Source organism: Haliotis rufescens, unplaced genomic scaffold (assembly GCF_023055435.1).
Source record: "Haliotis rufescens isolate VD_foot unplaced genomic scaffold, xgHalRufe1.0.p SCAF_35, whole genome shotgun sequence".
NCBI classification, from domain to species: Eukaryota; Metazoa; Mollusca; class Gastropoda; order Lepetellida; family Haliotidae; genus Haliotis; species Haliotis rufescens.
Genome location: NW_025964057.1, coordinates 4090885 through 4107199, shown reverse-complemented (window position 1 = coordinate 4107199; position 16315 = coordinate 4090885). Strand labels below are relative to the sequence as shown.

General features: G+C 41.3%; 1 protein-coding gene across 1 annotated transcript in view; it reads left to right on the top strand.

Moving 5' to 3' along the window:
- The window catches only part of LOC124134492 (PDZ domain-containing protein 8-like), a 47344-nt gene that overhangs the window by 25422 nt on the left and 5607 nt on the right, over positions 1-16315 (top strand). Inside the window, exons 13-21 of the mRNA XM_048381066.1 lie at positions 1146-1250; positions 1573-1716; positions 4213-4319; positions 7148-7369; positions 8462-8537; positions 8909-9003; positions 10736-10893; positions 14077-14261; positions 14832-15029. Coding sequence (XP_048237023.1) covers positions 1146-1250; positions 1573-1716; positions 4213-4319; positions 7148-7369; positions 8462-8537; positions 8909-9003; positions 10736-10893; positions 14077-14261; positions 14832-15029 — 1290 coding nt within the window. The remainder of the gene's footprint in view (positions 1-1145; positions 1251-1572; positions 1717-4212; positions 4320-7147; positions 7370-8461; positions 8538-8908; positions 9004-10735; positions 10894-14076; positions 14262-14831; positions 15030-16315) is intronic.

Below are 16315 nucleotides of genomic sequence, written 5' to 3'. Positions count from 1 at the left end.
AACTGGTGCCTTTTGATACTTAGCACTTTTATTTATTTTATTTTTTTACGTTTCCATGGCAACAAGTTGGACTTAAGTTCTATAAGGGTGGTGTTCGTTTTCGGAGTGTAGCTAAAAAAACGTTAAATACTTTCTTACAAAACCTTCCATGTCTACCAGGCACATACTGAACTGGTGCCTTTTGATATTTAGCACTTTTATAAATTTTTATTTTTTATGTTCCCATGACAACAAGTTTGATTTAACTTTTAATATAGGGTGGGTTCACTTATGGAGTATAACAAATAAACTGTTAAATATTTCCTTGCCAAACATTGCATGTCTATACATAAAGCACATACTGAACTGGTGCCATTTGATATTAAGGAGTTTTAGAAATGTTTATTTTAGAATTTCCATTGCAGCTATTTGGACATGGGCTAAGAGAAATGTTGGATCAGTAATGGTTTGGGACCATAATGTGTTAAAATGGGCTGGGGATATAGATGACTTTGTTGACTATACGCTTGTTGCCCTTGTCATTTACCTGTGTCCATGTAGTGTTAGTGTGTGGAGATTGGGGGATCTGTGTGCTACGCAGATTCATACAGTTTGCACATCAGTTTTTCGATTCATACCTCAATGAACCGAAACAAATCCACAGTCAATCCTTAAATTAGGGAAGGGAGGTTACTCTAATTCTCTTGCCGACCTGGCATGGTTGTTTCTGTGTTAGTAGGAATTCCAATCTCATACAATCTAAATTGCTTTATTTTCTTTCATTGGTTGTTTTACCTACCGACGCATTTTCCTGCAAGAGACCTGTAAGTTAAGACAAAAGTTGGGCAATTCCTTATGTCACAGACTTCTTCTCACAAATGCATCTCTTCTTCATTCCAAGTTGTGCAAGAGTCTGATTGCTTGTCAGTGGCAGCCACGCCATCCATGCACTTCTAGCCATAGTACATGGAAATAATCAGATAACATATTATGGTATTCAAATCCCTACTTATTTTAATATTATGAAATCATTTTGCCCGAGATGTATGTTACTCTGAAGTCTGCTTGTTATATTGAGTCTCCACCTTGTGTTGCAATCATTGAACAGGCCGGCCAACAGAAGTACCAGAAATACACCAGACTAACATTACTGTGTTTTTCTCCAGACCGTAGCCGATGATGTTGACAGTGTAAACAGCGGTGATGTTGACAGCGATAGCGATGACGATCTTTACAATGTACAGAAGATTCCGGAGGTGCCGGCATGCAAGGTGAATATCAGCATCATGTTCTGTAACCATGGTAACCCAAGACTACATATAGCCCAGCTACATATAGATAGTCTCAGCTCTTTCTGAAACCTGATAACTTGTTCCATATTACACATTTGAAAATCCGCTGATTGATCATGAAATCATTTGCTCACCCTACAGATGCTAATCAGATTATTTCTTTCACAAGAAAATTATGAATTAAAATTACACCATTATTTCCACCACCTCTAAGATATATGACTGTCTCCTGTCCAGTGACGGAAGCAGCTCACTCAAAGTGTGAAATACCTGCTTGATAAGGGCCTGATCTATTTCCCAGAACCCCAAGTGGAACAAGGAAGTGACCTTTGACCTTGGGGAGCAGCAGCGCTACCTGAATGTTTGTGTGCGCTGCAAGATCCCGGAGAAGGTGGACAAGAGTGACCGGGTCATCAAGGCCACAAGGGACCTGCTGCTCGGACATGTGAGTGGGGACATGAATCTCAGTGTGAAATAACTGTATCCTCTCCTATTTCAAGGCGGATCGGCAATGACTGGTAGCCTGGGTCAGGGAGGCCAATTTGTCTGTGACATCACTGAACAAAGGTTCCAATCCCAGCGTTAACTAGATTATGATCCTTGGTTTGTCATCAGATTCCACAACCTGTGTCTGTCTGGGCAGTGCTCCTACAGGTGATGACACGGTGTGATATACCGAAGCAGAGTGTGATAGTGTGGTATACTGGCCAAAGTAGACTTTAATAGTGTGGTATACTGGCCAAAGTAGAGTGTGATAGTGTGGTATACTGGCCAAAGTAGAGTTTAATAGTGTGGTATACTGGCCAAAGCAGACTTTAATAGTGTGATATACTGGCCAAAGTAGAGTTTGATAGTGTGGTATACTGGCCAAAGTAGAGTGTGATAGTGTGGTATACTGGCCAAAGTAGACTTTAATAGTGTGATATACTGGCCAAAGTAGAGTTTGATAGTGTGGTATACTGGCCAAAGTAGAGTGTGATAGTGTGGTATACTGGCCAAAGTAGAGTTTAATAGTGTGGTATACTGGCCAAAGCAGAGTTTGATAGTGTGGTATACTGGCCAAAGCAGAGTTTGATAGTGTGGTATACTGGCCAAAGTAGAGTTTGATAGTGTGGTATACTGGCCAAAGTAGAGTGTGATAGTGTGGTATACTGGCCAAAGTAGAGTTTAATAGTGTGATATACTGGCCAAAGCAGAGTTTAATAGTGTGATATACTGGCCAAAGTAGAGTTTAATAGTGTGGTATACTGGCCAAAGTAGAGTGTGATAGTGTGATATACTGGCCAAAGCAGAGTTTAATAGTGTGATATACTGGCCAAAGCAGAGTTTAATAGTGTGATATACTGGCCAAAGTAGAGTTTAATAGTTTGTTATACTGGCCAAAGTAGAGTTTGATAGTGTGGTATACTGGCCAAAGTAGAGTTTGATAGTGTGGTATACTGGCCAAAGTAGAGTTTAATAGTGTGATATACTGGCCAAAGCAGAGTTTAATAGTGTGATATACTGGCCAAAGTAGAGTGGGATAGTGTGGTATACTGGCCAAAGTAGAGTTTAATAGTGTGATATACTGGCCAAAGCAGAGTTTAATAGTGTGATATACTGGCCAAAGTAGAGTTTAATAGTGTGGTATACTGGCCAAAGTAGAGTGTGATAGTGTGGTATACTGGCCAAAGTAGAGTTTAATAGTGTGATATACTGGCCAAAGCAGAGTTTAATAGTGTGATATACTGGCCAAAGTAGAGTTTAATAGTGTGATATACTGGCCAAAGTAGAGTTTGATAGTGTGGTATACTGGCCAAAGTAGAGTTTGATAGTGTGGTATACTGGCCAAAGCAGAGTTTGATAGTGTGATATACTGGCCAAAGTAGAGTGTGATAGTGTGGTATACTGGCCAAAGTAGAGTTTAATAGTGTGATATACTGGCCAAAGCAGACTTTAATAGTTTGTTATACTGGCCAAAGTAGAGTTTAATAGTGTGATATACTGGCCAAAGCAGACTTTAATAGTTTGTTATACTGGCCAAAGTAGAGTTTAATAGTGTGATATACTGGCCAAAGCAGACTTTAATAGTTTGTTATACTGGCCAAAGTAGAGTTTGATAGTGTGGTATACTGGCCAAAGCAGACTTTAATAGTTTGTTATACTGGCCAAAGTAGAGTTTAATAGTGTGATATACTGGCCAAAGCAGACTTTAATAGTTTGTTATACTGGCCAAAGTAGAGTTTAATAGTGTGATATACTGGCCAAAGCAGACTTTAATAGTTTGTTATACTGGCCAAAGTAGAGTTTAATAGTGTGATATACTGGCCAAAGCAGACTTTAATAGTTTGTTATACTGGCCAAAGTAGAGTTTGATAGTGTGGTATACTGGCCAAAGCAGACTTTAATAGTTTGTTATACTGGCCAAAGTAGAGTTTAATAGTGTGATATACTGGCCAAAGCAGACTTTAATAGTTTGTTATACTGGCCAAAGTAGAGTTTAATAGTGTGATATACTGGCCAAAGCAGACTTTAATAGTTTGATATACTGGCCAAAGTAGAGTTTAATAGTGTGATATACTGGCCAAAGCAGACTTTAATAGTGTGATATACTGGCCAAAGCAGACTTTAATAGTGTGATATACTGGCCAAAGCAGACTTTAATAGTTTGATATACTGGCCAAAGCAGACTTTAATAGTGTGATATACTGGCCAAAGCAGACTTTAATAGTGTGATATACTGGCTTCAGTGAGTGGGGGATGTAATGACGTGGAATCTTTTTGTCAATTTGTATTTACCATGCCAATTGTAGAACCTTATGTCATGTGACTGTTCTAAGCTTCGTCAGTCACAACTCGATCGTTCTTGAAGCTAATCCAGATGTTTGTGTGTGCTTCATGGCCAGGTAGGTGTTTTGACTCACCCGTGTGTATTGTTAACTCACCCAAGCTTTACACACAGGTGAGTCTGCCGCTGTCTGACATCACGCTGTACTGTCTGATGACGATGCAGGGGGACACGCAACAGACGGTGTACCTGTTGCCGGGGGAGATGAAAGCAGGAGCGAGGTAACCAGAATCAGGCATCGTCATCTCTGTGCTTCTTAACCATGAACAATCACCAATGGTGCATTATCAGAATCATGAACAATCACCAGTGTCACATTATCAGAACCATGAACAATCACCAGTGTCACATTATCAGAATCATGAACAATCACCAATGTCACATTATCAGAACCATGAACAATCACCAGTGTCACATTATCAGAATCATGAACAATTACCAATGTCACATTATCAGAACCATGAACAATCACCAATGGTGCATTATCAGAACCATGAACAATCACCAATGGTGCATTATCAGAACCATGAACAATCACCAATGGTACATTATCAGAACCATGAACAATCACCAATGGTACATTATCAGAACCATGAACAATCACAGATGGTGCATTATCAGAACCATGAACAATCACCAATGGTGCATCATCAGAACCATGAACAATCACCAATGGTGCATTATCAGAACCATGAACAATCACCAATGGTGCATTATCAGAACCATGAACAATCACCAATGGTGCATTATCAGAATCATGAACAATCACCAATGGTGCATTATCAGAACCATGAACAATTACCAGTGGTGCATTATCAGAATCATGAACAATCACCAATGGTGCATTATCAGAACCATGAACAATTACCAGTGGTACATTATCAGAATCATGAACAATTACCAGTGTCACATTATCAGAATCATGAACAATCACCAATGGTGCATTATCAGAACCATGAACAATCACCAATGGTGCATTATCAGAACCATGAACAATCACCAATGGTGCATTATCAGAACCATGAACAATCACCAATGGTGCATTATCAGAATCATGAACAATCACCAATGGTGCATTATCAGAACCATGAACAATTACCAGTGGTACATTATCAGAATCATGAACAATTACCAGTGTCACATTATCAGAATCATGAACAATTACCAGTGTTACATTATCAGAATCATGAACAATCACCAGTGTCACATTATCAGAATCATGAACAATTGCCATTGTTACATTATCAGAATCATGAACAATTACCAGTGTCACATTATCAGAATTATGAACAATTACCAGTGGTACATTATCAGAATCATGAACAATTACCAGTGTCACATTATCAGAATCATGAACAATTACCAGTATTACATTATTAGAATCATGAACAATCACCAGTGTCACATTATCAGAATCATGAACAATTGCCATTGTTAAATTATCAGAACCATGAACAATAACCAGTGGTACATTATTAGAACCATGAACAATCACCAATGGTGCATTATCAGAACCATGAACAATCACCAATGGTGCATTATCAGAATCATGAACAATCACCAATGGTGCATTATCAGAACCATGAACAATTACCAGTGGTACATTATCAGAATCATGAACAATTACCAGTGTCACATTATCAGAACCATGAACAATCACCAATGGTGCATTATCAGAACCATGAACAATCACCAATGGTGCATTATCAGAACCATGAACAATCACCAATGGTGCATTATCAGAACCATGAACAATCACCAATGGTGCATTATCAGAACCATGAACAATCACCAATGGTGCATTATCAGAATCATGAACAATCACCAATGGTGCATTATCAGAACCATGAACAATTACCAGCGGTACATTATCAGAATCATGAACAATTACCAGTGTCACATTATCAGAATCATGAACAATTACCAGTGTTACATTATTAGAATCATGAACAATCACCAGTGTCACATTATCAGAATCATGAACAATTGCCATTGTTACATTATCAGAATCATGAACAATTACCAGTGTCACATTATCAGAACCATGAACAATTACCAGTGGTACATTATCAGAATCATGAACAATTACCAGTTTCACATTATCAGAATCATGAACAATTACCAGTGTTACATTATTAGAATCATGAACAATCACCAGTGTCACATTATCAGAATCATGAACAATTGCCATTGTTACATTATCAGAATCATGAACAATTACCAGTGTCACATTATCAGAATCATGAACAATCACCAGTGTCACATTATCAGAATCATGAACAATTACCAGTGTCACATTATCAGAATCATGAACAATCACCAGTGGTACATTATCAGAATCATGAACAATTACCAGTACATTCACCGGGTAACTACAACTAAACATTCACCGCGTAACTACAACTATACATTCACCGGGTAACTACAACCATACATTCACCGCGTAACTACAACTGTTCATTCACCGCGTAACTACAACTATACATTCACCGCATAACTACAACTATACATTCACCGGGTAACTACAACTATACATTCACCACGTAACTACAACTATTCATTCACCGCGTTACTACAACGATACATTCACCGCATAACTACAACTATTCATTCACCGCGTAACTACAACGATACATTCACCGCGTAACTACAACTATGCATTCACCGCGTAACTACAACTATTCATTCACCGCGTAACTACAACTATTCATTCACCGCGTAACTACAACTATTCATTCACCGCGTAACTACAACTATTCATTCACCACGTAACTACAACTATACATTCACCACGTAACTACAACTTTTCATTCACCGCGTAACTACAACGATACATTCACCGCGTAACTACAACTATACATTCACCGGGTAACTACAACTATTCATTCACCGCGTAACTACAACGATACATTCACCACGTAACTACAACTATACATTCACCGCGTAACTACAACGATACATTCACCGCGTAACTACAACTATACATTCACCGCGTAACTACAACTATACATTCACAGCATGTCTCACATGTTCTCATGTTGTTCTTCAGCCGCCCCAAGTCGGAGAACTGGGCGAACCACCCCGGGTTTGAGCCGGACCTGTGTTACGGGGACATCAAGCTCGGGCTCCACTTCACCCCCCTCAAGTTGTCGGACCTGGACCGTTGCCGGATCCCCAAGGAGTCCGTTGACCCCAGGGTTGTTGAGTGCCTAAGTGCCAAGGAAGCCATTGTAGACGATGTTGTCAGAGATGTGCCACAGACCACCAAGCTGTGAGTTGTCATCATAACTGTCAGGTCCAATCACCAGGCACCTGCAGCCTTATCTTCCTTCACTCACTGACATTGGGAGGGGGGACAGTCGTCTAAGGCACCGCGATTCGCTGTGCAGGGTTGCGTCCCTTGGGCACGCCAGAAACCTATGATTGTGGGTTCGAATCCCGGTTCGCCCCGATTATGTTTCTAGGTTTGTCAGCACCATACCCATGCTCGTGGGTTTCACCGAAGTGGTAAAATTCTGAGACCTGCATCACTTCAGGCTTTCCTCCCACATTAAGCTTACGTGCCGTGATATAACTTGAATACTGTTAAAAGCGGCATAAAACCCAACTCACTCACTCACCACATTGGGAGGGGGGTGTTTGGGTTGGGAGGGACAGGTCCACTGATGCTGATGAGGAGGTCAGGGGGAGCAGGTCCACTGATGCACTGACATTGAGAGGGCGTGGGTCCACTGATGCAGAGTTGCATTCACTGACATTGAGAGGGGGTGGGTCCACTGATGCAGAGTTGCATTCACTGACATTGAGAGGGTGGTGGGTCCACTGATACAGAGTTGCATTCACTGACATTGAGAGGGGGGTGGGTCCACTGATGCAGAGTTGCATTCACTGACATTGAGAGGGGGTGGGTCCACTGATACAGAGTTGCATTCACTGACATTGAGAGGGGGGTGGGTCCACTGATGCAGAGTTGCATTCACTGACATTGAGAGGGGGTGGGTCCACTGATGCAGAGTTGCATTCACTGACATTGAGAGGGGGTGGGTCCACTGATGCAGAGTTGCATTCACTGACATTGAGAGGGGGTGGGTCCACTGATGCAGAGTTGCATTCACTGACATTGAGAGGGGGTGGGTCCACTGATGCAGAGTTGCACTGACATTGAGAGGGGGTGGGTCCACTGATGCAGAGTTGCACTGACATTGAGAGGGGGTCGGTCCACTGATGCAGAGTTGCAGCTATTAGGTGGTCCTTCAAGCTACTTTGGGTTGTCTCATCATCATTGGTCAGTACTTTAACATGACAGACATGATGCCTTTCACGTGATAGAGTCAGATTTAACCTCTTGACCTTCCTTTCACAGTCCATCTGAAGGTCTCCACATCATGACCTTGACCCAGTTTCAGTCGGCCACCTACTGCAACTTCTGTGGGAAGAAGGTTTGTTGACTTCCTTGTCCTCCTCACTGGTACTGTGACATTCTTGTTTCAAAACTTTAGATTCATCCACAGGATAAACAGGGTTTTTTTCTGTTGTAACTGTTATCTTTTATCTTAATATCTGGATGTTGCAGAAAACAACCACTGTAATATTGGAAAATATTAATTACGTTTCAGTGCTCTATTTTAGGGCAGGTAATTTTCAAGAATATACAAACTATGGTTAAATGTTTTTCAATATTCACTGAGAATGTAACTAAGGTAATACATGAACTATCTCGGAAGTCTAGTGTGTAGATGAGACATTTTCCCATCCACCACTGTCTGCAGACTTTGTTACAATCACTCACATGACTGTCTGTTGGACACAGATCTGGATGAAGACGGCGTACCAGTGTCGGACCTGCTCGTTGATCTGCCACAAGAAATGTGTTGAAAAGTGTCAGAACGAGACACTTTGCACAAAGTAAGTCAATCTGGCCCTGTCTTTGACCTTTCGCTGCACATCAACTTTAAACTTGTCAGACACATAATTTCTTGTTTGAGATCTGTAGTACAGTGGAGACAGCCATCCTGCTATCCCACTACTACCACAATACTGTAGGCATCATTCATCACCCCTGTAGGGCTGAGTCATCGTAATTATGGAACTAATGCTGAGTGGGTATCAACTGTTTTCTATAACTACCAGATTTTATATTAAATTGTCAGTCATATTTCTTTGCAAAGCTTCTAATAGAATTTGTCTGGATTGCACCCTGAGCATCTGTTTGTCTGAACCCTGAGTGCGTGTAACGGGTTGTCGTAACCCTGAGTGTGTGTAACGGTTTGTCTGAACCCTGAGTGTGTGTAACTGTTTGTCTGAACCCTGAGTGTGTGTAACGGTTTGTCTGAACCCTGAGTGTGTGTAATGGTTTGTCTGAACCCTGAGTGTGTGTAATGGTTTGTCTGAACCCTGAGTGTGTGTAACGGTTTGTCTGAACCCTGAGTGTGTGTAATGGTTTGTCTGAACCCTGAGTGTGTGTAATGGTTTGTCTGAACCCTGAGTGTGTGTAATGGTTTGTCTGAACCCTGAGTGTGTGTAACGGGTTGTCTGAACCCTGAGTGTGTGTAACGGGTTGTCTGAACCCTGAGTGTGTGTAATGGTTTGTCTGAACCCTGAGTGCGTGTAACGGGTTGTCGTAACCCTGAGTGTGTGTAACGGTTTGTCTGAACCCTGAGTGTCTGTAACTGTTTGTCTGAACCCTGAGTGTGTGTAATGGTTTGTCTGAACCCTGAGTGCGTGTAATGGGTTGTCTGAACCCTGAGTGCGTGTAACGGGTTGTCTGAACCCTGAGTGTGTGTGTAATGGTTTGTCTGAACCCTGAGTGTGTGTAATGGTTTGTCTGAACCCTGAGTGTGTGTGTAACGGTTTGTCTGAACCCTGAGTGTGTGTAACGGTTTGTCTGAACCCTGAGTGTGTGTGTAACGGTTTGTCTGAACCCTGAGTGTGTGTAACGGGTTGTCTGAACCCTGAGTGTGTGTAACGGTTTGTCTGAACCCTGAGTGTGTGTAACGGGTTGTCTGAACCCTGAGTGTGTGTAACGGTTTGTCTGAACCCTGAGTGTGTGTAACGGGTTGTCGTAACCCTGAGTGTGTGTAACGGTTTGTCTGAACCCTGAGTGTGTGTAATGGTTTGTCTGAACCCTGAGTGTGTGTAATGCTTTGTCTGAACCCTGAGTGTGTGTAACGGTTTGTCTGAACCCTGAGTGTATGTAACGGTTTGTCTGAACCCTGAGTGTGTGTAACTGTTTGTCTGAACCCTGAGTGTGTGTAACGGTTTGTCTGAACCCTGAGTGTGTGTAACTGTTTGTCTGAACCCTGAGTGTGTGTAACGGTTTGTCTGAACCCTGAGTGTGTGTAACTGTTTGTCTGAACCCTGAGTGTGTGTAATGGTTTGTCTGAACCCTGAGTGTGTGTGTAACGGTTTGTCTGAACCCTGAGTGTGTGTAACGGTTTGACTGAACCCTGAGTGTGTGTAACTGTTTGTCTGAACCCTGAGTGTGTGTAACGGTTTGTCTGAACCCTGAGTGTGTGTGTAACGGTTTGTCTGAACCCTGAGTGTGTGTAACTGTTTGTCTGAACCCTGAGTGTGTGTAACGGTTTGTCTGAACCCTGAGTGTGTGTAACGGTTTGTCTGAATCCTGTGGCTGTTTTAGGGAGGGTGCCAAGAAGCGCAGCCAGCCCACAGAGGAGTGGAAGACGCCCGTGACGGTGCGGAAGAAAGTCTCGTCTGAGGAGAGTCGAACTGGGCGCCTCCTCAGCAAGTTCCGCAACAAGGACACGTCCAACCTGGTGCCCAAGATAGAACAACATTGTAAGTGAACATCTGACCCTAAAGATAGAACAACATTGTAAGTGAACATCTTCCCCTTGTTAAGTATTAACAGACAAACAGGTCTATGCATCGTCAAAATCACGTAACAACATTGTAAGTGAACATCTTCCCCTTGTTAAGTATTAACAGACAAACAAGTCTATGCATCGTCAAAATCACGTAACAACATTGTAAGTGAACATCTGACCCTTGTTAAGTAATTAACAGACACACAAGTCTATGCATCGTCAAAATCACGTAACAACATTGTAAGTGAACATCTTCCCCTTGTTAAGTATTAACAGACAAACAAGTCTATGCATCGTCAAAATCACGTAACAACATTGTAAGTGAACATCTGACCCTTGTTAAGTATTAACAGACAAACAAGTCTATGCATCGTCAAAATCACGTAACAACATTGTAAGTGAACATCTGACCCTTGTTAAGTAATTAACAGACACACAAGTCTATGCATCGTCAACATCACGTAACAACATTGTAAGTGAACATCTTCCCCTTGTTAAGTATTAACAGACACACAAGTCTATGCATCGTCAAAATCACGTAACAACATTGTAAGTGAACATCTTCCCCTTGTTAAGTATTAACAGACAAACAAGTCTATGCATCGTCAAAATCACGTAACAACATTGTAAGTGAACATCTGACCCTTGTTAAGTAATTAACAGACAAACAAGTCTATGCATCGTCAACATCACGTAACAACATTGTAAGTGAACATCTGACCCTTGTTAAGTATTAACAGACAAACAGGTCTATGCATCGTCAAAATCACGTAACAACATTGTAAGTGAACATCTTCCCCTTGTTAAGTATTAACAGACACACAAGTCTATGCATCGTCAAAATCACGTAACAACATTGTAAGTGAACATCTGACCCTTGTTAAGTATTAACAGACAAACAGGTCTATGCATCGTCAAAATCACGTAACAACATTGTAAGTGAACATCTTCCCCTTGTTAAGTATTAACAGACACACAAGTCTATGCATCGTCAAAATCACGTAACAACATTGTAAGTGAACATCTTCCCCTTGTTAAGTATTAACAGACACACAAGTCTATGCATCGTCAAAATCACGTAACAACATTGTAAGTGAACATCTTCCCCTTGTTAAGTATTAACAGACACACAAGTCTATGCATCGTCAAAATCACGTAACAACATTGTAAGTGAACATCTGACCCTTGTTAAGTATTAACAGACAAACAAGTCTATGCATCGTCAAAATCACGTAACAACATTGTAAGGGAACATCTGACCCTTGTTAAGTATTAACAGACACACAAGTCTCTGCATCGTCAAAATCACGTAACAACATTGTAAGTGAACATCTGACCCTTGTTAAGTATTAACAGACACACAAGTCTCTGCATCGTCAAAATCACGTAACAACATTGTAAGTGAACATCTGACCCTTGTTAAGTATTAACAGACAAACAAGTCTATGCATCGTCAACATCACGTAACAACATTGTAAGTGAACATCTGACCCTTGTTAAGTATTAACAGACAAACAAGTCTATGCATCGTCAACATCACGTAACAACATTGTAAGTGAACATCTGACCCTTATTAAGTATTAACAGACACACAAGTCTCTGCATCGTCAACATCACGTAACAACATTGTAAGTGAACATCTTCCCCTTGTTAAGTATTAACAGACAAACAGGTCTATGCATCGTCAAAATCACGTAACAACATTGTAAGTGAACATCTGACCCTTGTTAAGTATTAACAGACAAACAAGTCTATGCATCGTCAACATCACGTAACAACATTGTAAGTGAACATCTGACCCTTATTAAGTATTAACAGACACACAAGTCTCTGCATCGTCAACATCACGTAACAACATTGTAAGTGAACATCTTCCCCTTGTTAAGTATTAACAGACAAACAAGTCTATGCATCGTCAAAAACACGTAACAACATTGTAAGTGAACATCTTCCCCTTGTTAAGTATTAACAGACACACAAGTCTATGCATCGTCAACATCACGTAACAACATTGTAAGTGAACATCTGACCCTTGTTAAGTATTAACAGACAAACAAGTCTATGCATCGTCAACATCACGTAACAACATTGTAAGTGAACATCTGACCCTTGTTAAGTAATTAACAGACAAACAGGTCTATGCATCGTCAAAATCACGTAACAACATTGTAAGTGAACATCTGACCCTTGTTAAGTATTAACAGACAAACAAGTCTATGCATCGTCAACATCACGTAACAACATTGTAAGTGAACATCTGACCCTTGTTAAGTATTAACAGACACACAAGTCTATGCATCGTCAACATCACGTAACAACATTGTAAGTGAACATCTGACCCTTGTTAAGTATTAACAGACAAACAGGTCTATGCATCGTCAACATCACGTAACAACATTGTAAGTGAACATCTGACCCTTGTTAAGTATTAACAGACAAACAAGTCTATGCATCGTCAACATCACGTAACAACATTGTAAGTGAACATCTGACCCTTGTTAAGTATTAACAGACACACAAGTCTATGCATCGTCAACATCAAGTAACAACATTGTAAGTGAACATCTGACCCTTGTTAAGTATTAACAGACACACAAGTCTATGCATCGTCAACATCACGTAACAACATTGTAAGTGAACATCTGACCCTTGTTAAGTATTAACAGACACACAAGTCTATGCATCGTCAAAATCACGTAACAAACTAGACATCTGGTTCATAAACAACATGGATTTCAACTTGCAAATTTCGGTCGACTACAGCATTTGCAATGTATGTGTACCCACATGTGGCCGTTGACAGATCTTTTCACATTTTTAATCAAGGTGCTCAAGAAATTTGATACATTTTCGCGAGGTAAGACCTTGATCTTGATTATCAATCAGATCGTCTTGACTGGGTGCCACCATTTTGTTTGAAGCAAATGCAAGTGATATGAGAGATGGAATCTGATTGGTCAATAGAAGGGACATAACTCGTAATGCCTGGTGGCGCATCGATTGAGCCTGGAAATTCCAGCCTAGTTCTGTGAGGGTGGAAAGCGAACATTTGTTGTCAGTTAGCGCCTTGCCTTGGGAAGATGCTTGGTCCCAGAAGGGGAACAAGGCTTCCTGGTGTATTTAGTATTCTATATTTTAAATGTTTTCATTTCAGCCAAAAGCCCAAGTGCAAGCCCTGTGTTAGGTCGCAAGATGACTGATCAAGCTACATCACCTAACCCCTCCCCACGCCCCTCCCCCCGACCCTCCCCTCGACCCTCCCCTCGACCCTCTCCCCGGCCCAGCCCTACCCCACTTAGGAGGCTGCCGTTCTTCAGACAAGATCCGGACTCTACAATAGTAAGTGGTTGCCAAGGAGTGGTTGCCAGGGAGTGGTTGTCAAGGAGGTTGTCTTGGAGCAGTTGTCAACTAGTTGTTGTCAGGGAGTGGTTGAGTTGTGGTCGCCAGGGAGCAGTTGCCAGGGAGTGGTTGTCTTGGAGCAGTTGTCAACTAATCCAGACTCAATGCATCTATTGTTTGATAAAAAATTGACTGACACTGAGTTACCATTTCATCATGACGCTTCCTACTTTACACATATAACACCTGCAAGAGTAGCGTTGATATTTGGTAATCGTAACAGGATGTCGCAAAACTTTCCAGACGCAGTTAAGGCTATTGTTAGCTACTTGTAGTAATTTCATAGCACAAAACTATCCCGATTTACAGAATATTGGATACCAATTTTTACATCAAGAAGTTGCATCTAATGTTCAAATTTGGTTTTCTTTAACAAAATATGTGTTCTTCCTTCAGTCACAGTATAGACAGCAATGTCCTTCTGGGGACACACTTTGCCCCCTAATCACCATGTAAGACCAATACTCCTTACTGGGAACACCATTCTTCAGGCTAAGTTTGTGTTCCCAGGATGCGCGGGATGCAGCTGACAGTTCCTCGGAGTCGGATGAGGAGAAGAAGAGTGTCCTGAAGATGATACATGACCAGCAGACCAAGGTCAAGGGCAACAACCTGGACGAGACGGTCGTCACGGCTGCCAAACAGATGGGTCGGGAACTCTTCGTGGAGCTGGAGGTGGAGGAGCGGAAGCAGAAGCTGGATCAGATGGTAACATGGAGAACATTGTTGTATTTGATTGGTTGATTTTGAGACATGAAACTTATCAACTATAAGGGATTGAGAGCTTGGGTTTGAGATATATTACAGAGGTTTGAGATGAAATACAGGCACTGAGGATAATAGATGTTACCATGGTGATGTAACACTCTCCTGTAACCATGGAAATGTAGATGTTACAATGGTGATGTAACGCTCTCTTCTGTAACCATGGAAATGTAGATGTTACGATGGTGGTGTAACACTCTCTTCTGTAACCATGGAAATGTAGATGTTACGATGGTGGTGTAACACTCTCTTCTGTAACCATGGAAATGTAGATGTTACGATGGTGGTGTAACACTCTCTTATCTTACCATGGAAATGTAGATGTTACCATGGTGATGTAACACTCTCTTCTGTAACCATGGAAATGTAGATATTACGATGGTGGTGTAACACTCTCTTCTGTAACCATGGAAATGTAGATGTTACGATGGTGGTGTAACACTCTCTTCTGTAACCATGGAAATGTAGATGTTACGATGGTGGTGTAACACTCTCTTCTGTAACCATGGAAATGTAGATGTTACAATGGTGGTGTAACACTCTCTTCTGTAACCATGGAAGTGTAGATGTTACGATGGTGGTGTAACACTCTCTTCTGTAACCATGGAAATGTAGATGTTACGATGGTGGTGTAACACTCTCTTCTGTAACCATGGAAGTGTAGATGTTACATTGGTGGTGTAACCAGGGGTCCGGAAACCGTCATATGCGCCGGACATGTCCGATTGGGAATCTCAAATGTCCGTTTTAACATATTGCTTACCGGACATTTGAAAAAGTATTGTCCGGACATTCTTAAATTTTGACCGGACATGATCAACAGTTAGGACTGAGCAGTTTCTGTCTGCAGTCTACACTGACAAGCTTTGTTTGTTTTGATTGCTGTAAATACATCGTACCTACATGATAGTCCAATCGGTCAATCACTGTAATAGGCAATAAACTGAGTTGACACTGATTAATCGAGGATTAATTACTGAGAACATCTTGTTAATTTGAGTGAAAGGTGTTTACAACTGTACATTAATACCTTGCATCATCGATGTACCTCATTATCCTCACAATGCTACGATGCGTAACCTCAGACAAGAAGCGAAAGCGTGACGACAGCCAGTCGACCGATGCAGATCAGTCGAGCGGATCTGCCAAACCCTCAAAGTCTGGACGATCATTTTGTAAGTCGTGGCTAACGACTTTCACTTGGTTGACATACAATGAGGATTTGCAGA